Source organism: Haliaeetus albicilla, chromosome 5 (assembly GCF_947461875.1).
Source record: "Haliaeetus albicilla chromosome 5, bHalAlb1.1, whole genome shotgun sequence".
Lineage (NCBI taxonomy): Eukaryota > Metazoa > Chordata > Aves > Accipitriformes > Accipitridae > Haliaeetus > Haliaeetus albicilla.
Window position 1 is genome coordinate 24,768,467 of NC_091487.1, and position 25,706 is coordinate 24,794,172.

General features: G+C 43.5%; 1 protein-coding gene across 32 annotated transcripts in view; it reads right to left on the bottom strand.

Annotated features, from left to right (window-relative positions):
• Positions 1-25,706, bottom strand: part of NRXN3 (neurexin 3) — a 1,027,863-nt gene that overhangs the window by 936,937 nt on the left and 65,220 nt on the right. For 24 of the 32 annotated variants that reach the window (XR_011324711.1, XR_011324710.1, XM_069783750.1 and 21 more), the window contains one exon: positions 5,659-5,676. The exons of the other annotated variants lie outside the window; for them this stretch is intronic. Coding sequence is in view for 22 of the 24 variants with exons in the window: in XM_069783750.1 (XP_069639851.1) it covers positions 5,659-5,676 (18 nt within the window). In the remaining 2 variants the exon portion in view is untranslated. The remainder of the gene's footprint in view (positions 1-5,658; positions 5,677-25,706) is intronic. 32 annotated transcript variants of the gene reach the window in all.

Consider the following 25,706-nt stretch of genomic DNA (forward strand, 5'->3'; position numbering starts at 1 on the left):
CTCTGTTAAGGCGGGCAGCCTCAGTATTTCCCTTTTAATGATGCCGCCAGATGATTAGCCCAAAAGCTCTTAATGAATAGGAAGAGAGACTGCCAGGCTGCAGCAGCAGCCCAACTCTCCCCAGGGGCAGGCTTGCCCACAGAGGATCCTTCCCTGGGTATCAGACTCCATGACCCTTTCAAACAATAACAGGGCCAGCTGCTGTGTATGTCTGAGGCAGGGCATCATGCCCTCTGGTCCAGGATATACATGCAAATCCTTTACGGCAGAGCTGAAGAAAGAAATCATGAAAACCAGGGATTCTTCCAAAAATAAAATGACATCTACTTTAGAGAAGAGGACTCTGATGAGTGATGGAGTCTGTTGTTTACACCTCCTTTCCCAATTTCCTAAAACCAGTCATTCCTTAAAAAAATAGGCTGTTTTTCTCCTCTGAGCCTCCTACCCCAGCTCCATCAGCAGTTCTCTTTTCTAGTTAGGCAGGAGAGCTGACAAGTCCCTTGCCTCCCATGTGGTCCCTCTTAAAATAGGCATCTTGAGGTTTTCTAAAACCCAAAGACCAAGGAAGACTCCCCAAGAGTCCCCATGTACCAAAAAGAGGGCATTCCAGCAGGGCCAAAGGATGGGACTCAGAGGAAGAAGCAAAACCCTTGTCTTGAGAGATGTGAAGAATGGAAGAATGAAGAGGAAAAATCATTCTGAGGCCTAGTTCAGACCTTTTAGTTACTAGACAGGTCAGCTTTGCCAAGACAATGACCTGATTCCTTGGCTGCTGGCATACATGGTGCCTGTTTTTTCTAACTGGGCAAAGCAGTAGCACAGGCTGGGGAGCAGTCATTTTTGTTTGATTCAACCATGATGCACAACAGCCAAGGGGCTCCTCGCAGGCCCCAGCAGTGAGGCCAGCCGGGAGTGCAGTTCTGTTATTGTAGCCGGAGGCCCACTTCCAATCCAATTACACACAACAGCTGTGCTACCTCCTCTTTTCCATCCCCTTTGCTTCCTCTGCTATGTAATTCCAGGATAGGTTTTGTCATTATCGGGAGCAGGGAGTCAGGGAGAGTGGCACCTACTCTGAGTGATCAAAGGAATAAGAGCATGAGGTAGAAGCCAAAGAGAAAGTCATTTACCCCAATATCTATGGGCAGAAATAGTGACCAAAGCATACTATCTCCTTTCTCCCATGGCAGAAACAGTATTCTGACATTGCATGTGGCTTATTCCTAGAAGTATTCACAAAGGAAGGGCTACAAACATGGTGGCATTTGAAAGCATGAAAATAAACATGCAAGTGTTCACAAAGATGGCCACACACACAAGAGAACATGTACAGGTAGCAAGACTTGAGGGTGAATGCACTTTATGGCTGACCCATAAGAAGATGTGTATCACTACAAATCAGAGCACCTGATCAAGTAGGTGCACAGTTGGGAAAAGAACTGTTAGGCACAGAATAGAATTCTTCAGCTTGAAAAAGACATCTCTGACAATATATATGAAAGAGGTAAAATCCCAAATAACACAGAGCAGGTGAACAGGAATTTTTTTTTTTCCCCTATTTGTCGGAACACAAGTAGGAGTCACTGAATGAAATTCTCAAGGAACAGGTGTAAAAACAAGTGAAAGAAAGTACTTTCCACATTTGAATGATTAAACAATGGGACTTATTATCACAGGATACTGTGGAGTTAAAAAATATAAGTGGATTAAGAAAACAAAAACCGGACACATCCAGAGAAAATATGTCCATCAATGACTGTACAACATCACGATCTGGATGCAATATCAGGTCAGAAAGTCCTTAAAAACAGTGACTACCAGAAACCACAAAGGTATATCAGGACAAGACCAATGCTAATGTAGTTTCTTAAACTTCTTCCAAAGCATCTGCTTTCGTAAAGAGACGCTTCTGGGCTAGATGAATTCTTGCTCTGACCACAGTGATCACTACTGCCATGTTGTTGCAAATGGGTGTGCATGGAGCTGAAAAACACTCACACTTCAGATCAGATTTGGGGGGCAGTGCTTTGCAAAGGGTATTCAAGAATGAAAACAACAGTGGCACCTATGAAGAAGAACATAAGCCTGTACAAACTGGTTTCAAACACCTGTGAGAGTGGCACTGAAGATACGGCATGGGTGGATTCTTACTCTGACCTAGAAACTTCTGCAAATAGGAAACTTCAAATGGGCTGAAACACAATTCACACATTGTCATGCCCAAAAAGCAGAGTTCAGCTTCAAGGAAGCAGAAGCCAGCATACAGGTACTGCTTAAATGACCCTATGACATGGAGTTAGGGAGACAGACTAAAACGGCAGTGCTGAGATGAAGAAGGCAAAGAAGCATTAAAAGATGGAATTTGAAAGATTAAAGACCGATCAAAAAAGAGCTAGTATGCTTGTGCCTTCCAGGATCTCTGGATCCTTATGAAGGAATTGTTCAGGCAAACAAGGACTAATTTTTCCTTAGGGCCCCAACTAACTAGGTCATTTCTACTGGGTTGTGTCCATTCAGTTATGTGCAAACTCTAGTCAGCAGTAAAATCATAACAGCAAAATGCCTAGAACTTCATCTCTTAGCCCCCTCCCCATGAACATCTGAAGATCTCTCCCACAAAGGAGATAAGCGTGGCATGAATAGGAAAAGCACTATATAAACTTCAACACCCCCCAGGTATCAGTACCAGTCACCATAATATCAAGGACCCATATTTAGTTCTTTCTCTTGCATATATTCTTCCACTAAAAAAAACCTAAGTGAGATAGAAGAATATCACTTGCTCCTTGATCTACTGGTCTTTTCCCAACAATTTGTCTTTCAGAACCTAGACCACTGGCAAAGAGTAGAAGGTGCAAAGAAAGGGGCAGATATTGTGCAGAGGTGGCGGAGGCATCCATTCTGGTCTGTGCTGCACACCACTCCCCAGCCAAGACACTTAACCTCTGTAGTAAGGCTCTTAACCTCCATAATGTTCAGCCCAAGATCTCTAAGCACATTGTGAAGGTGAGGTGAGTACTTAAGTACTGAAAGGTAAGTTATTCCTCCTCTACATGACACAGCGAGTCAGTGACCCAGCTGAGTACAGATAGCAACAGTCCCAGCTCCAGGGTCCTGCTCTAAATGCTTGACTTTGCTACTTACGATGTGGTGGTGTTTTTTTGTGACCGGGGACATAACATTTGCAGGGCAGCTGGGCTAACATCTGACAAACTCCTTTCATTTGTGCAATAAGCCAGACAGGATCTTCAGTTGGTTCTTAAAAGGAGTATAGCACACCACCCCCTGTTGCCAGAGTACCCCTTCTTCACAAGCAGAGAACTCGCAGCCAGGGAAGGTTCATACTACACATTTCTGGTTACTTTGAACAAGACCAACTTCTTTGCACCTTGCAGGAACTGCACCCAGCAGAGCCCTGTGGTCCCCACTGCTGCCAGCCCCAGCCTATTCACAGCTACCTTCTCTTACTGGGGAATTTGTTCTAACCAGTCTGTTCAACAATAAAAATTAATCAGTTAATCAAGGGGCTCTTTACAGCCCTTCTGCTACCTGTGGGAAAATAGTTACCACTAGCTCATAAAATCCCTAATTTGTCTTGCAAACAGTGGATGGTTAAAGTAACCATTTTGACAGGGGCCTGGGGCTCTGTCCTCACAATACAGATAGCTGGATGGCCAAATAGGAAGAAACCTCTGCACAGCCAGGCAGAGGGGAAGCGCTCACCCAAACCCTCCTGGTGGTCCACGTTGCTGCCCAGTCACACAGCAATGCCAGTGTCCTCCCCGGGGGAGGGAGCTGAGCAGAGGGATTAGACTGCATAGGAGTAAACAGTTAGAGTCCAATAATGAGGTGTGGGTAATTGTCAGACTGAAAACATACAGATTAGTGTGAGAGCACATGGAAAAGAACATTCACATGTGAGTAGAAATCCATGTGAGAAAGCACACAGCAGTCCTGAGAACAAGACCACATGTGTATGAGCAATGGAAGAACAAAAAATGCACATCCAAGCATATAAATTATGAGAATAGGAGGGCAGTGGGGCAGAAGAGCCCATTCAGAGAGGAGAAGGATGAACCACTTCAGGGTGCCCACAGTAACAGCAGCATGGTCCTGTACTGGTTGTGCCACCTCTGCTTGGGGCCCTACTAGTCATGCTGTCATCCCCTGCACACTGTGCAGGCCTTAGAGATGGCCCTGATATTGTTAGAGGCAACACTCATTTATGGCATAATATCATGAGTCCTACTGGTAGAGCATAGCAAGGCCAGGCATTCCCAATTCAACCATCCTTCTCTGCCACAGACACCAACAGCTTCAGGATGTGGTGGAGAGACTTGTGACCCCGAGCCCTTGGTGCGTGTCCTGTCAGATCCTGCCAAGATGAGAAGAGACAGGAGTTCCTGAACACCTCAGACTGGGGCAGAGAAGGTGCATGTTCAGCCCCGTGGGTCACTGAAAAGATTCAATGTTATGGTTGACAGAGCCTTTCTTTCCAAGGCATGCCAGACAACATTTGCCATTTGGCCACTTCCATCTCCATTGTTGCCAGCTGAGATGCACACAGAATGCAGGGGACCTCAGCAGAACAAAAAGGGGGCTGACAAGAGAAGCCAAAAGGCTAAATATGCAGGGAAATTACCCAAGCGGCTGGCCCTCACTGCGCCTCTCCGAAGTGTTTCACAAAATCTGATTATCCAAGTGTAGAAAAGAAGCAAATTGAACTGAGAACTCATTCCAGGTCCAGGTCAGGTTTAGCAAGAATTATGCAGAACATTGAGTAGGAAAAGAGTCTTGATGTTCCCATCATCCCACTCCAGCCAGGGCAATGCCAGCTGCTTCCCTGGGTTCTCACTTTCATTTCACATAATGATAAACCAGGAGGAGCTGCCTGAGCGTGAGGTAAAAATTAGTTCCTTAAGCTTCAGCTGCGACAGGATGTGGACTACAGCGTAAGGTGGTCTGGTTCGATTAACCCTTGTAGCTGAAGTTGGGGGACTCAGATCCTTCCGGCAATGAGGGAGCAATCTGAGAAGGGAGGTTTGGAGTTCTCCGTGGTAAAATACTTCCTTGGGGAAGAAGTCCCCAAATAAACAAGCACATAAAGCACATGTTCTTTCTTCCTTTTAAATTAATCACTTGTGCCCTGTCAGGAATTAAAGTTTTGATACCTAAATAGGATCACACATTCACATTCAGACAGAAAGACACTCACTGGTTTTTAAAACCTAAAATAAAACAACAACAAAACAAGCCTTTGTTAGTGGAAATGAAAATCAACAGGTAATCAGTGAGACTAGCAAATGGAATAGACTGCAGCAGCAGAAGGAAAATGACCAAACTAGATTTGTATGCCAGACTACACACTTATATATCAGAAATAAACTGTATATAATGCAATGTTCAATGTAATTTTCATTCAGAAAACATCCCTTTAACTGACCAACACAATGTAATCTCTGAAAAGGGAAGCTTGCGACCTTTGCTACTATGAAGCCCTCCTTTTAGCAAAGACTTCGCAGTCCAGACCCTGTGATGTCCAGTATGAAGGCTTGTTCTGTACACTCTCAGGAAGCAGGATGAAATTTCTGCCCCTAGTAACTGCCCACCACCACTCCTTAAAGAACAGCCTTTCAGCTCAGCAAAAGCAACACTTACCTGGAATATGATTGACATCTGTTGAGTTGTTTTCATGGCAAGCAGAAGGGAGAAAAGGAAAAGAGAGAGAGAGAAGATAAAAAAGCCATTAGAGATGCACACAGCAACTCAGTATCCTTGCATGGAAATCAATTTCATGCAAAACCAGAAGTAATTAGGTTTGTTTGAAGGCCACCCATCTGCAGCCAAGCACCCAGCCATGCAAGGGAGGAGGCACTGGCTCCCTCTCCACTGTGCATGTAAAAGTAAATCCACCATCATATCTGTCTGGAGAGAGAGTTCCTGGAATCAGATAGAACCAAGCCACATCAGTTCCTGTAAGAATATTGGTTAAAATATTCTACTGTTTTTCACACACAAATGCAAAAGAAAGAAACAAAAACCAACCTGCCTGCAGTAGGTTTCTATTGCACATAAATTCAAGCAAGTTTTCAGAAAAAAGAAAAGAACCTGCTCCCCTTTTGTGAGGGGCCATGTGAATTTATGACCAGGTGCAAGACACTCAATATAGTCCCAAGTCTAGAAGAGAGCCCATTCCTTTTCATTCCTCCTGCCCATCATTCCCAAAACAACATCCTTCATTGCAGACAGCAGCAGGGGTGGGGGAGAAGTGCCAGAGGCTTGCATGTCCCACATGTTGTCTTTCCACAAGATGCTGAATTCAGACCAAATGTCAGTCAATATTTTTTTCTCTTTGTGACATAAGACCACTTTTCAGAATCAATCACATAAATCCCAGAATAAATTAGTCCTCTAAAAAAGAGAGGAGCAAGACTATGTAACTGATAGTATCAATCACAGAAAAGGCATATCTGTGAATGTAGTGCCTGTTTTGGGCAGAGCCCACCAATCCCAGAGCATGTGCTTTAAAAAAATGCCTCTCAATTTTTTTAGCATCCCAAGTTTAGTCTTGCTCTGAATAGCTACACGTATCGTAACACCATGAGGGAGGAACCCCTGAAATCTCACGGGATTAGACTAGATCAGTATTTTCCTTCCAAGGCAGCCCTCCAAAATAAAAAAATGAACTTGCTTGAGGAAACAGTGGGGCCAGGTCCCGACGTAGCCTTCTTTCCTGAAGGCTTGCACCTTGCCCAGAAGTTGTGCTGCTGCAGGCATCATCTTTCCAGTAAGACTTCAAAGCAATACGTTAATGATTTGGACTACTACAGGTCCTGTCCCACTTCTGCCACAAGTCTAGGAGCATGACATGCTGGGTGCTTTCGCTACACACCAAGGTCTAAGAATGCATTCTCCTTCCCCAAATATCCCCTCCAGTTTCCATCAGTATTCCCCCTTCCTGTCCAAACCAGCTGTGTTGCTGTGAAACTGGTGCCACTTGTCTTCTCAAGACACTTGCATTTCAGTGGTGAGTGATTCCTGTGCACGTTGCTTTTTGTTTATCACCTTCTGTTGCTTTTTGTTTATCACTTTGTAATGGCTCCAGAATAATTTGAGGAAAAGTCCCTGTGGTACATCACACATATATCAAGCCATCCTTCCCCAAGGAGGTAATAACCCAAATAAAACAATGCACAAAGAGGGGAGGGACTGTTGCATCAACTCATTTAATTTCCGTAGCTTCTACTAAACATATATGTCAGATCTGATGAGTGTTATTTGTTGCCTTTCCTGTTTTAACACATAATTGTATCTAAGAACTGGAGTCTTGGCATGTAAGCCTGGAAAGACACTTAGCACTGAAAGTTTGCCTGAAAGTAATTATTTTTAGGTAGAAAAAGAAAACAATTGTCAGGCAGTGATGCATGCAATGAGGATGGAAGGCAAAAGGAGGTGAGAGCAGGGGCAGAAGGAAGGAGCAGACCCTTAAACACCACTGTAGAACGTGAGCACTATGCCAAAGAATTTACAAGTCCACAGCTAGGACCTGAGATGTTGCTTGGGAAAATCAGTGGCAGTCAGAGATGATCACACGTTTCAGAAGAGGAAGAAGGGAGTACCATAAAGTACTGCAAATGTTTCTGATAATCCAGCAGCTGCCCGAAAGCCTATGCTAAGCAGGTACAAAGCTCTAGATCTATGTTGTCCTCTCAGCCTCCCTGCATACCTGACAAAGGAGCGGGCACAGCTGCAGCCCCAGCTACCTCGGGCACCCAGGAGCAGCATGCACCCTCACCAGAATGTCTGTGCTCCAGGAGAAAACCTGTGGGATGTTTAGGGAATAAAAAAGATCAGCAGACAGAAAGGGCAAAGGAAAGAGCTAACCAAGGGTGAGCAAGGGATAAACACATTAAGCAAGTGAGAGAAGAGGCAGTGGGCTGTAACTGATACACTGCTTGAAATAATACTTATTTAACTGTGCATGAATTAAACAGGTCATGAAGCTGTTAAACAGGGGAACAATGAAGTGTTAAGAGCTACACAAGCTTCTCTAAAATGTAGTTTCTCAGTGGCAAGTAAGAAAGGGCAGACAGCAAGGGGATTTCCTTTTACCCGTATTTTTTTTGTCCAATGTCCCTAAGAGCAGGCATCCTCAATGCTCACTGGTTTTACTCTTAGCTTTCTTTTTGCTGTATCTTTTTTGGAAAGACTCCACCCAACACAATTTCTGTATACACTAGTTGCATCAGAGAAGTCACTGTTTGCATCTCTGTGACACTTTTGCAGTAACCTATGCGGCAGCCCAGGTGATTAGTGTTACTTCCCATACTAAATACAAAGGGAGCTTCTTGTACTGCAGACACCCCCCCCATGTGGTATCTGCTAGCAAATGCTGATTTTCAAGTGGTGAAAGTACTTATTTTTTATTTTAAAACACACATGAGAAAGCACTGTTTTCTTTGTGAAGACAAAAGTGGCATATAGCCAGTCAGTCCTCACAAAAGACCCTACAATAAATACCACTGTGGCACACAATTGAAACTGCCATGCAAGTCCTCATGGGAAACCCCGAGACACCTCTGCAGTGTGGTGTGCCACTCCACTGTGGTGCACAATTAAAACTGTAGTTGCATATATTGACAAAGGGTACCCTTAATAAGAAACTTCTGATGCAGTACCTTATGGCTGGTGGCTCCACAATTAGAAGAAATCTAATGCCTCAAGAAAGGTTGAAGATAGAGATGGCAAATCGGCAGAGTGACCAGATTTGGGGAGCTGAGTTGACTCTCCTTCAGTCCCTATCATCCAAGATGTTCTCTCAAATTCTCTTCATGTTCTTCTGGTTTGTCTTCAGAAGGACTGTTTAAAACAAGTTCCTACTCTCCCTTCCATCAGCACTACCTTCCTCCCCCACAGGGACCTCCTACCTGCCCCAGGGACTGAGGAGGTACAGCATTCCCCCATTAAACAGGGAGTGTGCAGAACCCACGGCTAACAAAAAGCCCAGTGACCATGCGACTTACTGCCATGCAGATGGAGGTTTCTCCACTTTCTCCAGCTCAGAGCACTTCAAACACAGAAAGGTCTGCCTCTTAACAAAAGACAAGGCAGAGTTTGCTTTATCCTATACACAAGAGTCCATTTATTGCTCCTTTGTAAAGGGCTGAGCCGCAAGCCGGTGCTGTTTGCTTTCGTTCCTTGATGTTAATAGCTGGGTTGAAAGAGGGATCAGCGGGGCTGCTGCCTTTGTCTGGTGCAGCCCCAGCCATCTGGGTGGGGTGGAAGGGGAAGGAGAAGGATGAAGGGGAGCAGGAGGAACAAAGCAAACATTATTATAGCTCAGGTCATTCCTGTGCCTGCAGAGGAAACATCTGAGGTATTTTTAACTCTAACATTTTTAACAAGAAGTTTAGCAATAAGGGAAGATGTGATGGGAGTACACTTCTCTCTCCAACTGGAGACAAGGACAGCACAGACTTTCTATGCACACCAGCCCTACCAGTACACATCACCTTGACCTGAAGAGACCTGCTTTCGACTCCCATCTCCATGGTCCATTCAATCTTGTACCCTGCTTTGATGGGCTGTGGACACCCATTTTCTGCCAGCTAAACTGAGACCCACTGACGGAATTCACACATCCCAAACCAGCTGTTGGGCAGAAGCATCCTAGGCTAAGTGGAAATAAGCACCTTGAAGTGAATGACACTCTCTTGTGCTACGAGTCCCTCAAGCTCTCTGGCATCCTCCTCCAGGGCTCTCTAGTTACCCTCTCCCTGAATGCCACTGTGTGGAAATGACTGGGGAGCAGGCAGAAACTAGGAAGAGGAGGAGGGCAAAAGTTAAAACACTTAAGAGGCATCTTTTTGTCATTGGAGACCCACTCCCAAATAAGAGGAGATCCTGCCTTTAGACAGGAAAATGACCTTATGCTGAAGCTCATTCAGTTATCAACACCTAAAAAAAGCTTTTCTAAAGCAGATTTGGCTCTCATCATGCTGCAAATACAGAAAACGGATATAGGTACAATTTCACCGGCAGAAGCATGACTGGTTGGGAACTCTCAGTCACTTACTTTGACTTACTGATACATATGAAAACAGTTCAGAGACCATAGATTGATGCATTTATGGCAGCCTGTGAAATGATTCAAAAGATACGTGACAAGCCAGCCTGGACTCCTGTGGTGTGGTAGTAAGAGATGCTGGTGACTCAGAACCAGGTGATTTCCTCTTAACTGAGCTCTGATGCAACATTTTAACAATATAATGAAGAGCTGCATTTTGGCTGAGCTGGAAACCCCTCAAATTGCAATGAGCAAAGTCTTCATTAATTTGATACTTTATCAAACAAAGTGTTAATTCCAGATGCTGATTTGGCAAGTGGTCTCATTCCATCCTAACCTGGTCTCTTAAGGTAAAGGTAAACATATGGTCCTACTTCACCTCCCATGCCAAGCTGTTAGGGACCGGTGTTGTTGCTGCAAAACTGTACAGATTCCTTATCTTTCTCTTCAGGACACAGTGGTTCAAAGCCACCTGGGAGGGTTACAGTGACATAAAAAGAAATAGCATTTACATTGTATAAACAGCTTCTAACAACAATTTGCTTGGGTAAAGACAGGCTCTGTAATGAGATCAATTCCAAGCATTAGCACAACATCCCTGTAGTGCCCATGCTCAGACAGGAGATAGGCACTTCGAAGGTTGTTGTATTTATGGTTAACCAGCTTAAAACCTTGGCTCCATTAAATTCATAAAAGACTTGACAGTTACTGTGATAGTGTCATGATTTCATCCCTCATATTTACTCAACATCTTTTGTCTTACTCTGGTAGTAGGCTCCATCCCCAGTACCCTTCCACTGATTCCAATGGAATTGCCACAGAAGTAAATTCTATTTAATTTGCTAAATGTTCAGGACACTGAAACAAATCCAAGACCACTTGAGCCTATGATGTCTGTCACTGAGCTGCACACTGGGGTCATGAAGAAATTCACAGTACTAGCAGGTGTAGGCCTTATTGTCTCGCTCCAGAAGAATAGGACCCTGTAATTTGTGTTAATGGAGTGTTCAACACTTCTGATTTTATTCAGTAGAGACAAGTGGTGACACAGACACAAACAAGTTCATTACAATCAATTACATTTCTCTGTGTCCTTTGTCCTACGGGATCTCTTAGGCTTCAGTCTCTCAGGAATAGTACTCACTTGATACGTTGCATAGAATTGCAGACATTTGTGGTACTGTGCCTTTGCACAGCTAATTCTTGGGATCCCAAAGCACTTACTAGCTGTGAATATAGGAATCATTCATCCAATACTGAAATGCAGCCAGCTCTGAAGTGAAAGAGACAGATGTTTAACAGCTTATAGGAACACCATACAGCAGTTTAGCATGTCAGAGTTAGAACAACAAGAACTACTTAAAGAGGCAGAATGAAACTTGGCTGATTCTACTAAAAGTGCCATGTGATTTTAAAGCACTCCTGATTTAAATGAGTTGAAGGGATTTGATTTCAAATCTTATCTGAATGATTAACAGTGATTTGATGTCTCCAACGCTCTTCTCCGTACTGTCTGCATTAATGTCGTGGGCAGCCTGCCCTCTCCGCAGCGTCAAATGTGAGGTTGACTGACACGTGCCTGAGTATGTCACCTTCTAAAGCGTATGAAGTTTGAGTGGATCCTATATCTACTAAAGAAAACAGACCCTTTACCACACGGGACCAAGCTTTCTCCTCTCAGGCAACGAAGACTCTCAGGCAGAGTGTGCACTATAGCTAGCTCGGGACACATTTGCAAGCCACTATGGTTTCGCTACAATTTCCTGGCCATTTAGAGAAGTACTTTCATATCAACATGGTATAGATGGGTTAAGTATGCCTGCTGCTTTCAGAAACCAATGCACAGAGTTATTTAGCTCCAGTAAGAGTAAAAAAAACCAACAAAAAAAAACTTAAAGAAATGAATTCATAATAATCCCTCTAATTAACTCTGTATCATTACTATTCTTAGATAAAGCTGCTTGCTGATTTCACGGCTTTCAGTGAAAGTACCATCCTCTCCCACACATCCCAACAAATATGCTCATGTACATTCCTTGGGGCCCTGGCTACATTGCTGGGGAAAAAGTCAACAGTTCTGTAGCCTACTACTAGCAAAAATCCAACTGGAATTTAATTACTTGGTGCCCTCCAAACCATCTGTTGATCTTCACTTAAACTGCCTAGATACATTGCCTGAGCACTCCAAGATGAAGCTTCTTTCTTTTTCATCCTAGGTGCCTGGGTGCTGGAGGAAATAGAGGATTTGCTCCCTGATGTTATGCACAGCACCTCTGTACATCTCCACTCAGCCAGTTGTGTTCACAGTCTTGTGGAGCACACAAAGATATATAACTGTATAACTTCTGAAGGGCAGGTGCAAGCAGAAGAAAACAAAGTGCCTTCCGTATTCACCATGGATAGAATGAGAAGAAACTTACGATGCAGAAAGGGAAGTTTTGGGTTAATGTTAGAAAAATTTGGTAGCAACAGAGTAGTGAGGCTCTGGAATAGCTTGGCTACTGGGAGTTAGCCACCAGCCTCAGAGACTATTAAGGAAAGACTAGACAAGTATTTCTCATTAATTTTTCAGATACACCTGATTTTGTCTTGGAAAGACTAGTTGGCCCTTGAGACCTTTTCCAATCCCATTTTCTATGATTTTATTATTCTAATTCAAAACGCACTCTCCCCAGACAATCCCGTCAGTAACAGCTGCCAGGCATCACAAGCTAAGAGCTTCGGTAATGGAGCAGGGCAGACACTAAGGCTGAGCCCCTGACAGCAGCCAAGCACAGGTACTCAGGAAAGAGTCAAAGGAAATGAGAAAATTCATAGTACCCTTATTAACAGCTTCCAGCAATGACAGACTGGTAGAGGTTGCATCATGACCAAAATGTTTAACAGTCCTTGATGGACTTTTCCCTTCTTAAATGTCTCTGGTCTCTTCTGGAACTAGAATCGATGCAGTGTGAAACAGTATTTTTGTTTGTTCATTTAAAACCTGCAGCTGAATACTTCACATTGAGCATCCCCTACCTGTTGCTTCATAAAATACTATGAATAAACATTCTCTATTCAGCGTCACCACAGCACTCTTAACTATAACTATCTACCTTACATCCTACTTTAGCCACTTTTTGAAACTGAAGAGTGCTGGTCCATCAAGACCCTCTGCATATGGCAGCCATCTTGTGCCTACAGTGAAAAGACATCTAAGTTATCTACAGCAGGACCAGTTTTGAATTTTATCCTTGAGCTACTCGTACTGGGCCATTTGTGTAACTAGTATATTTTAGCACAGGTCAAAACCCATCTGAAGCCTGTCCCTCCCCTAGGGCATACAGTACTACACAATCTGGCCAAAAATCCAATGAGAACAAAGCTATTATTCGTGTCAGAAACACAGGCTGACAAGTTTATGAATAAGAAATACAGACTGTGTTTGAACAAATCAGCCTAAGAGCACTCTACCTCTCTGGAGATCCTTGTTCCTCACCAGGGCCTGGTGCAGATCCAGACCCCCTCTTCTCTGATTAGCAGTATCACACACGCAGCCCTATAAAGAGCACTCATCTGCCCTAGAATTCACTTGCAACACTTGGGCCAAGAACAAGCTATAGCTCCTGTGAAGGAGGAATAGATACCAGAGAATAAACAAAGCATATCATAGAAAAACTAGGACACTCTGATAGTGTGTTCCCAAGTTACACACGTACAGTAGACAGTCTCCTCCACAAACACTACGATTTGTCATTCAATGTTTCATGCAAATGGCAAAAGCTGCCATATGGTTCATCATGTTACATACTAGAAGTGCCAAAGCTCTTTCCACCTAAGTGGCCACTCACAGAAAAAAAGGGGACTAAATGACTTTCCTGCCTTTAGCTACAATATTTGGGACCACTATTTATAAGCCATTCATATATTGGGAGCAGTGGCAGGGTTACATAGAAAGTTGTTTTTGTGTTTTCATAGGTCATCTTCAGTGGTAAAAAGAGGAAGATGATTTCTCTTTCCCTCCCAGCTCAGATGAAACAACCTTTGACCTTCTAAAAGCCTACATTGCTTATACTTCTGCCTGTTTTTTCACAATTCTGTAAGATTACCTAGGTATCTCTGTACCTGCTTCCATGCAAACATTTACAGCTGGAAACTCCTATCCTAATTCAGTTTTCCCTTCAAGATGAGAGAGCCTCACGCTTTGCAAAGCCTTTCAAAAGCTACTTGCAAGAGAGTTACATTCCCATGGACAGTTGCTTCCTCATGTTCTAATTACAGTTGAAACTAGCTTCCCATTACAAGCCCAATTTTCTCTTGACTTTAACAAGAACTAAATCAACCAATGTGACACTTCAGTGGCTGCATCATATCATAGCAAGAGATGTTCTTGTAAGCTGGAGGTGACTCACACAACAGATCTTAGGGATACAGGAGATGGTTTCTCTCCAATGGCCTTCCTATTTTAATTGATTTAGGCATCAGGAAGGGATGGTAACTGGATGGATCCCCCTAAATGAAATACCCTCCCCACCAGGAATGCCTTCCCTGGATTCACCAACATAGCTACTTCTTCTCAGATCTCTCAGATCCAGCAAAGGCAATAATGCTAGAAGGTTATCAGGACATAAAGACAACAAGGAGCTTGGTGATGATGATGCACAACAGTGGACTTTCCCGTGCTGACCACCACAAAAATTAACTATTTTTGAGCAGTCTTGTGGCTTACACTAAAGTGAACTAGCCATATGACCCAAGAAGCTAAAAACTAGTTTCATTGCAGGCACTCTGCTATCTGCTCAAAGTACTGAAATCAGGCGAGTGGTATTTCACCTTTGTCTGCATCACCTGCAAGACTGACACAGAGACTGGAAACCAGGGTACTACCCACCACATGCCACAGAGAGTACCTCTCTTGTTGAGCAAGAACCTGCACGCATGCTGAATATTTTCAGCTTTGTCTTGTTCTCAGAACATCATCATGGGAGCTACCAAATGCATTTACTACCCCCAAATCCAAAATTGTGCTGCCACTATTCCTCTCCTATCATCCAAAAAATGATGGACAGGAATGAACTTCGGGCATATTCCCTGTGACATACACAGCACTGAGGATATTCAATAAATAGTAACACAAAGAACAGAAAAAAGTTAGCACAAGGAGATTTGGAAAGTAAGTAAGCAGAGAAAGGGCTCATTAAGCCTGCGAAGTGGCCCAACCTATAATCTATTTGCTGTACCCAGTCCTGGAATTAATAAAACAAATCCCTCAATAAGTCTGACAGAGTTACTACAGGATGTTAATATTCCCCTCAGAGCAATCTCAAGAAGCAGGGCTGGAGCCACAGAAAGCTGTCACTAGCCTAGTCAGACAAGGGCGGAGGGAGAGGAAGGGGGACCCTTACTCCAAACCCGCCTGACTCTCATTGTCAGCACTGCTTACTCCTACCCAGCCTGCTCTGGAAAGGGTCTGACGCTGCAGAACAAGGGGGAAACCTGCAAAGAGGAAAACTCCCGATCCCCACTTCTGCTGCCAACCTAATCTTACATGAGGCAGGAAGACAGATGTTGCTCCACTGGTTGAGCTCTGTGCTATCTGAGCCCTCCCCTGCTCACAGCAAGGCCTGGGTGCCAGGCCACAGCCGGGAGGACATCCCGTACCACTGGCCTCAGAGACCACCACCTCAGCTCTGAAGAAGGAGCGGCCTGTGCAGCCTCGGAGGGCAACGAACATTCCTTTGCCCAGTTACGCCTGGCAATTCCTAGCGCCATATGCCAACACTCCTTGTGCTGCATCGCAGTGTCCCAATACAGAAATGGCATAGTACATCCACCTGCAAGGCACACATATGTCCCGTAGAAATCAGGAGATGGCGTTTTCCACATTAAAAGGGAACTCTGGCAGGCTCCACCCAATAGCCCAGATATCGGATCTTCAGTATCATGGTACCTCTTTGTTGGAAGGTCTAAGTAGAATTATTAGCATTTCACCACTGAATCCAACTCACACAATGTTACATACCTCCCTAGGATTCCCGAGATTATACAACTCTTCCTGAAAAAAAGGGGGGATGGGGAAATAAAATTTGCACATTCTTTCTCAATACTGATCATAGCTAATACAGAATCAAATCTAGGTTTATTACAAGATTCAGATTGGATTAATTTGTAACTCAGTTCTGTATTGGAAGCCTTGCAGAAGACACTGTATTCAAGGAGTTAGTGATCTTGAGCAGGCCATGTCTGCTCTGTTGGGCCTTGACCTTAGGGCCTGAGCAGCCCGTATGTTAGCAGGAGTAGCCACCATGTGGGAACCTGCTGGAGTGCCCTGTGCTAGCCTCTGCCGTGTGCTGGTGGGTGTTATGGCAGAAATAACATCGCAACCCATCAGGAGAAGATACATGATTCTGTTTGCTACACAAAATAAAAGGCACTACAGCATGGGAAGGCGGAGGAAAATCCATCCAAGGTCCATCTGATGCTGTGTGAAAGCAGGGTTCCCAGCCTCTGAAGTGATACAAGATCTACTCGCTATCTATATTTCTCTTTTGATTATATTGTATTAAAATATCTATTTTATTACACCATTTGCTGCTGAGCCTCCAGAAAAATCCCTGCACGCTGTCTCTCGCTGTCTCTCTCACCCACCTGCTCCCCAGTGCAGAACAGCTCTAAGGGAAAGACTCCTCAGAAAAGGCTGCCACAGGGCTGGTTAGCTACCTGGTGCCATCACATGCTAAGATTTGTGCTTTAGTAGGTCTCTCTGGCCAAGGAACCACTCACAGTCTCCTGTTCTAAACGCTCATCTCCCTGAATTGCCTACTGATTTGAAAATAAAGACCATCATCTTGAAATTTACTTGGTATCTATAATGCACTTAGCATGCCTCTGGGTTTGGTATAAGTAAGTATCAACTAATTATTGATTCATTCACTCCAATTCCAATTAGGATGGAGATCCAGTGTGCCTGTAAAGTGAGAACTCTATTTATTACACATAAAAATATATAGTGCATGTTCCTCCAACTTACAATAATCACTCTAAATACACCATGAGTAATCAGAAGAAATGCGTCTTCTTTTGCTCTCCCTCCTACACTTACATATCATTTTTAGAGTATGTGTTAGTGGGTTTTATATTCCATGTTATTGCTGTATTTGCTGCTGCAATATATATATTTAAATTAAATAGAAGTCATCAAGAGGTTCTACTGGAAGCATTTGCCTTGTTTATTGTTGAAAGGCGCTGCTTGGAAAAGAGTAACTGCTGACTTAAGTAAATGTGAAACATAATGACGGGAAACAGCTGCATTCTGCATCTTTCAAAATGCTAAATTTTCTTGTGTGAATGTCTAAATGTAGACCTCCAGCCTGCAGCGGGATCCATGCAGATGCAGATCCAAGTGCATAATCACAGGGCAGGGCAGGACCTCGTACCCACTGAATTCAGCAGATGTCTCTCTTTATTGAATGGACTAGGATCAGGCCCCTAAAATTACCAGCACTTGCATGCAGAAGAATTTGGGGGTTATTTTTTCTATACACAGTCCAAAACACTTTTGATTAATGTGTTAACATAATACACATAAGCTTATATCCAGAACAACAGAAAACAGCCAGAGAAGGTGTAGGAAGAAGAGCTGTAAATCTTCTTGGTATTGAAAAAACATTTTACAATTTCTACTCTCTTAAATCTGTGAAAAGGAGCATGTGCAACAAATAGCTTCCATGCTCATTTTCTCACATCTGTTATACAAAAGACACTGCTGAGCAGTATGAAGCTTTTCACCTCTAAGCCACCAGTTCAAATCCACTGTATGTCAATAAAGATTCAAAGTTATTCCCATCTAGCAGTCCTTCCATGACCAAAGTGAAAGCAGATGAGTGGAGCCCTCAGTTCATATCCTGGCTGATGTCAGAATCCAGAAAAACCACCATCATAATAATTGGCTTCCAACAGTACACAAACATGCTGAGCACTGTATAAACTGAGAAAGCACCTCCCCCCCCCCCCCAAGACAACTGCCAAACACAGTCAAACACTAGCACTAATTGATACCTCACCTGGGTCTTAAGCACAGAAAGAACACAATTTAGTCTCTTATTTCTAAATGCAATCTCTCTGCAGAAAACTTCCACCAGATGCTTGTTGCATGAGTAAAAGCAAGTACCTCTCCTCCAGGAACTGTTATTCCTCACCAGTCAGGATCTAGCTCTAAGCGTTCATGCACCAAAAGCATGGAAAAGGAAGGTGTTAGGACGAGCAGCATACATCAGGCTACCCCAGGGTGTTTGTACCTCCATGTCTGTGATGAGGTCATGGAGAACCACAGCTCTCCCTTATTCCCCAAACAATTCAGGGCCCATAACTGCAGCACAAACCAGAGAAAGCTGTTCTGCTTATTCCAATTACATCTTACAGAGCCTCATTCACTACCAGGTGAGTAATCAGTCCCATACTTAAAGAGCTAATAAAAACTTCCTTCATTAGGGACACACAGCCCTGAAACAAAACAATAACCATTAGGGAGCAGAGATGCAGTTCATCTTTGTATTTCAGTGATGGTCATAAGCACCATTGCTGAAGGATTTGGAAGAGGGACTGTACCTTCTTTTCTATGCCTTCGAATTACTGGAAGGGTAATATCTGTTCTCTCTTCTTCAAGAATATGTCAGTGTGGATCCCACTGGAAATGACTGGAAAGCCTTCCAGGACTACAGGAGAAAAGTATTTCAACTATATCAAGGAGTATATACTGAAGGACGGTATTTGTGAACTGGCATCTGACCTAGCTGCCTTTTCAAAGCCATAATGTTTAACAAGATAGAAAATTGATTATTCTGTATTGCCACCTCACAATGTGTTGCAAAATCAGGCACTAACATCTGCTTCTGAGTTCACAGAACCACAGGATCACAAAGTAGTTGAGGTTTGAAGGGACCTCTCGAGACCACCTATTCTGACACCCCCCCCCCCAACTCCCTCAGGGTTAAACTAGAGCAGACTGCTCAGGACTTTCACTACCCAGGTTTTTACTGTCTTCAAGGATGGAAGACGACGCAACAGTTGGTGAAGTCTGCCTGGATATGCAAAACAGCCCACTCATTTAAAGAGAGCTGGATATAACCTCTAAGTGGTTCAGAAAGGTGTACCTTTGATGGGCTGGATATAGCCATAAATACACAGGGAGGTGGTCCAAGAGACGTAGTCCTTTTTTCCTCCACAGAAGAATGCAAGTTTGAGAAGAACAGCACAGATAAAGATTTGCAGAGGACCCCAAGGACATGGTAGGAATTAAGTTGGAGTTTCAGTTATGGAGTTTCAGTACCCTTTTTTTGCAATTGAATGCTGCATGATACAGCTGAAGAGGAGCTGAAGACGGGTCTTTGTATTAGGGGACATCCACAAGAAGAAGCATGAAAATATAGTACAGTCTAATACTGCTTCAAAACAAACTTTAGAAAACAGACATTGAGGCTTCAGGTAGAAGTTAAGTCTCTAATGAAAAAAAGTCAGTATAAGGTAGATCCTGAAGGATTACTAATACTGGTAATACTGAATTTAAAACAGAATACATGATTGGATGTAACTGCATAGTATGTGATATGCTGACATTATTGCAAGGCGAACCCCAAGAATTGAATATTAATCCAGCATGTTGCAAGAACAGCATGAAGGAGCCATCTTTTTACCAGGGGCTTGCACAGGTTCAGATAGCTTTAAGCAGCTCCTATTTAAAACTCATACTGTGAGAAGTAACTCGTCCTGGATGAGAACTTGTTGGCTTGTATGAACATCTTCCGAACCTGTAAGGAGCAAACTGGTAGTCATATTCAGCCGCTCACCTCCCATCTGTCATGCACAGCAGCCACTCAACTAGGAACATTATCTGTAGGTCGTTCTGGTATACATCCACATAAGACAAGAAGAAGGGTGGGGGCCAGCTGGACATCTAGACAGGTATGACAACCCAAACACTGTCATTTGGCAAAAGGTGATCAGGAAGATCACATCCTTGTACCACTTAATCCTGGATATTAGGCAGCATACATGGGGAAGTAATAGAAAACTACACAATTACAAAATTAAGCCAATAGAAACCTAACACAGGCAGTATATAGAGCAGCAGATGGAGCACATGGTATCTTCCCTTGTAAATAAGTCTGTCATGGAATATCTGTATTAGCAGAATGTACAGAAGAACATTTATAAGGACTTTTTCAGCAGCCACCAGTTGCTGGGTTTCAAAAGTCTGGTGTGGAAGCTTGCCAGCTTGGAGGCGTAGACCAACAGGGTTAATAACACTATATGCAGATCCTGATGATTTCCCAGTGAGAGAACAATTGAATACATCTCCCCGGCTGTTTATATAATGTAACATTATATGGACATATTGCTTATCAGCCATGCCACAACAGAACTCTGTAGAAGAAGCAGAAATACTATGCAGACCAGCCTGACAACTTTCTGTTCCAGGACATGACTGTAGCTTCATTTCCTTCCAAGAGCATGACTCACCACTCAGCCTTATCGTGATATTGCCCTGGAATGGTCATGACCATTGTCACTGTGGGGAGGACAATAAGGAACATTCTTTTTCTCCAGGATTAGCCATAAAAATTGAGGTGGAAACGTGTGATCCCCTTGCTTTTATAGTGCCTAGACAGAATATATTCACCTCGGCCATGCTCCAGAAGGCCAGAGGTGAAGCCTAACAAATAGTATCAGTTCTGCACACCACCATTTGAGAGGCACCGATTCCTTCTTACCAGTGTAATACAGTTTAATCCCCACTTTTAAATAACTAGAGAAAAAGAAACTATCCAAGAGGAGGATATGGCCTATCAGTCATAATGTCTGTGAGCTTAATTGCTTGTTATGGGTGACAGAGTAACTGTTGTAGTTTTTATCTACTTGGGGAAGTAGAACACTTCTACTCCAAATGCTGAATGTTTGATGAAGCCCCCACAATAACATGAAGAGTAACAAAAAAAAACAGGCCTTGTGTTAGGAACGCTGAGGTCAACAGCACCACTCCAAGCTACGTCCTATAGACTGGGTGATGGTACACAAGAACTGTGAGCGAGTCTTGAGCTTGGAGATGTCAGTGGATAAAGGTCCACTTTACTGTCCTAAACTTCAGACAGAAGACAATATGTATGCATCTGCTAGGTTCCTTCAGACCTAGAACAGGGAAACAACCTCCCTTATTATTTTGTGTAATGTAGCATGAGGAAAAGCTGCTTCTTCACTCCTACATAGTCTCTTGTATGACTCCCAGAGAAAGCAACACCCACTTCTATTGGGGGCAAGCTTTCTTATGAGTGACAGCCTGAAAAAGAATGGGGAAAAAAAGATATAAATGATTAAACTGGTCAGATAGCTACAGCCATACCGTGATTTACAAAGAGGATGAGGCTGTCTCCAAAGATTTATTCACTAAACCCTGAAAGTGCTCCTAATCACCACTGCAAATTTGCAGGTGTATAACGTGTGTGGACTGTATTATTAGGGAAGAAGACTACTGTTATCCTCCAGTATCTCACTAAACTTCTTGGCATGATATTTGGGTTGCTAAGAAAGTAAAATCTATCAATCTGAGAATTCTATTCACTGCAATTGATGACAAAATGCAAAACTCTAAAAAGAACAACTTGGGCCTTCTGGTACTTCAGAACATGCAGTTCTGTCCTGCATTACAGCTATAAAGTCTCAAGTGAAAACATTCGTGTTTGGTCTGAACCTCTTTGAACCTAGACATCTAATGTCTAATGTCTAATATTGCATGGTAGCACCCTGTCACCATGGCAGACATAGCCACAGTGTTTGGGATGTCCAGTGCCATCTGCAAAGACCACCTTGGCCAATCCCCTCTTTAGTAATGTCTAAACACATCTCTGCTAAAAATGTGGTAAATGCCATGCTGCCACCTTTCAGTAGTTCTTCAGAGTCACATTTGGTTTTGACTGTTCCTTATAATTTTATGCCCTACGGCATCTCCTTCAGGAAATGCATGATGCTTATATAAAGAAATCATATGTTGCCAGAAGTAATGATAATAGACATATCCAGTTCCACAGGAGGAATTGGAATCCCTTCTCCACTCATTTTGCACTGGGTATTACTCAACTGATGCTGGCAAAGAGCTCTGGCATGGGTCAAAGAGGCCTATTTATTATAGTAATTTTGGTTGGACCATCTGACATCCTGTAAGCTATACTTGATATCTTGATCTCCAGAGTCTCTGAAACTCTTAAGAACAACTTCTGAGCACTTAACAGCACCTTAATATGCCCCAGGTTGCATGATACTACACCAGATGACAAGGATATAACAGGTCTTTTGGTAGTGAGCATTAGTACTGCTCTGCCACTAGATCTATTCTTCACAGTCTTTCTCTATACCAATAGGGAAAGACATTTTCCATCGTCTCAAATGAAGTGCAGACCACCTTGTTACTGACTCTAGATCACTCAGCAGTGTGCAGTCTCACGACATACAGTTTATTGTTGGTTTGCTGGATACTGGCCAACTTTGGGCTATTCCTGACAAGGTTTGAGGCAGGACCTTGGCAATCACCTTAGAACATACAGGACCTGGCTCCAGTACCAATGACGGTCAAGACAGCCTTGGTGCTGCTGCCTCAGCACATGAGTAACATCAGCTCTGGCTGTTTTCTGCTTGCTATCTTTTCCACACTAGTCTTTGCTTTCCTGTCTGCTATAGGAGGCCCTGAATGAAGCCACCTCATTTGAGAGCAGAAGGCTGGAGCTTGTCTCCAACAGGGCCTTCAAAGACTGTTCCAGCAGATGGAGCTTTTACCTCATGTCTTGCAATTTACACACTCTTGTGGAGAATGGCAATTGGGCATCTGCTCCTTTCTGAGATTCCCACACACAGAAGAGATGCCTGTTGTGTCCATCCCATATAATGATTAACCTTGGAAAATATAGAGCGCTTAAAGCTGGCAGGGCTTTGAATCGCAGAGGGGTCAGAAGGAGTCAGTTCAGATAGACAGGAGCAATTCATAGCAAATGGTCTGGGAGATAATGAAGATGAGTATTTTCTCAGAAATTAGTTTAGCTTGAGTGTGTTAGCCATGTTCCACTATCTAGTTCTCTGTCATAAGGCCTGGAGGGAAATGAAAGAAGGTCGCAGCACCTTTACGTCATCTTATTAAAGGAAAGGGAGACTCAAAGCTCCGACGACTCTTCTAATTTCATTTATGTGGAATGTGTGGGCCCGACAGGATCCGTAGTGACATCTGAAGACCTAGAAGACTTCAGTCTCCAAAGCCAAGAGCAGAGGAATGAGAAAAAAAGAAGACTGTTGTAGGAAAAAAGAGATTCATGCATCACTGCATTATTCTTATACCTGGCAAGGTTCTTGGGACACATTCGATGAGGGCTAGGAAGGTGTGAGGAGCGTGTCTCTAGTATCAGACAGCCAATTCCAGCAAGGGAATCAAACATCAAAAGGAGGGAGATGTAGAGCCCTCCCAGCAGATGCTCATGGAACAGATCCTCAAGAGATGTTGATACTTCACTTAGCTGAAGACAAATGCTAGGATGCAAATGTGAAAGTACAGCTTTACCTTCCAACCGGGTACCTCGAAGGCTGATCAGTTTTCCATGCTTGGGCAACCTTCCCACCTCAAACACACAGCGCGACTGGGTTCTCCCTTGCTGACTCGCTTCCTTTTTCTCCAGTTGCAGAGCCCAACCCCCAGCCTCCCACAGCTTTGCCTCAGAGAGACTGCTTTGCCTCCCAGTGCCAGCATGCAAAAGCTGGCCTGGCCAGTCACAACTGGGAGGCTCTTCCCCTGCCAGCCATGATCATCCTGACAGTTCTGCTTTCTGCTTACATCATCTGTCATCTCTCTCACTCCACCTCCCCTTCCTGAAATCAGCCTCCTCCATCTACCACGTTAGGGTTGGGGGCAAGAGGAATGAGGATCAGTGCCAAAGTCAGACTGCTATTTGCCTCCTTCCTACTCCCAACAGAGTGATAAGCCCAACAGAGCCAGGGACAAGCCTGGATGGGACAATTAGGCTGCAGGAAAAGCAGTTAAAAGCAGCAGAGCCACAAGCAGCTACAAAAATCAACTCATCGTACTTCTGATCCGAGGAAGGAACAGCTGGAGTGTTGATATTTAGGTGTGGTTTGGATTAAGAAAGACTGCCAGCACGATTTAAGGAAAAGATCCACACAGTCACAGGTCTGGGCACCGCTCTCCAACCATCTATCATGGAGCTAACAGCCCTAGCAACCCATCTCAGTCTGGACTGGCCACTCTCTTTTCTGCAAGCATCTTGGGATCCACTTTGACAGCACTACCAACAAATGTCACTCCTGATCTTGGCATTGCCTGTTAGTTTAGATCTGTTTCCTTCTGGCCTAGTTCTGCTGATGAGTTTTATTACAGACCTGAAGGAATTCTAGTGATGTGCTTTTTCACAGTACCAACAATTAAATTCTGTTGTGCACTGCACTAAAATAATCCATAAGTAATGCTTACAGCTTCTCATAATTTAATTTAAACAGCTTCTGTAATAAATGCCAGGTCAGAACTGTTAGTTACCCTGAGAGGAGGAGTCCTACTCACACTCCTGCACGCTATGCAGTAAAACAGAGTATCTGTTGGAGAACAGTATGGTTAAATGCAGTATGTAATGATTACACAGAAAATAAGAGAGCACTTTTGGGCTAAAGAGCCTCTACTCAAGTCTTCTCATTATGTTATCATTTCCAGAATAAGCACAAGGTCATCATGTCCCATCTGCTACTATCTTCATTCCACGCAGAACTTTCTGCTCATTTGGGTGCCTGTTGTTTGGCAGGCAACTTTGTTTTCAAGGGCAACACTAGATTTGGGACATACTGGAACCGTTTCACTGTCTAAAGAAAAGACTCTGGGGCAACAAACACAGAAGAAAGAACTCTTCAAAAATGTTCTTTTTAAGCTGCTCAAAGAGAGTTAAGGTAAAAAGCCCAGGTCTTTTCAGGAATTCATTTTTCCATGTGATCTTCTCTCAAAATAAACAAACAAAACAAAAAAGTCTAATCAAAAACTCTTCTGTCTCCATCACATATGAACAGCCTTCTATAAAGTCAGATCTATCCCTCAGCTGGAAACCCAGCACATAAGAGTCCTGCCTTCAGTGGTTCGTTGGAGTCACTGCACGCTGGAGCAAAGTTTCCAGTAAAACTCTCTGTCTATATTGACAGTGAACACTAGGCAGGAAGGTAAGGTTACAGGAGAGCATCGCCTTGGCAAGTTTGCAGAAATGCAGAGGGGAGGGGAAATGTGAGACTCCATTACACTTTCTCCTGTCACCTTCCATCCAAGGGGATATTCAAGTAAAGCATTCAAAGACTTGGAATTAGTGTTTTATTTTGGTATTTTTGGTGAAATCATAAGCCTCTCTCTACAGGAAACATTTAAAGGAACCGGATCTTCTCTTCCCTGTTTTGAAAAGTTATATTGAAGAGCACGTAAACCACAGATGTGCAAAACCAGCTAAAACTTTTACTGCTACAAATCTATTTTTCCTCATTACTGACTATAAACCAACACTAAACAGAGGAATCCATAAAGCATAGCCCAAATAGTGCAGCACACTCGCAAGAGGTAGGGAACAAGCTGCTCAAGATGGTTTCA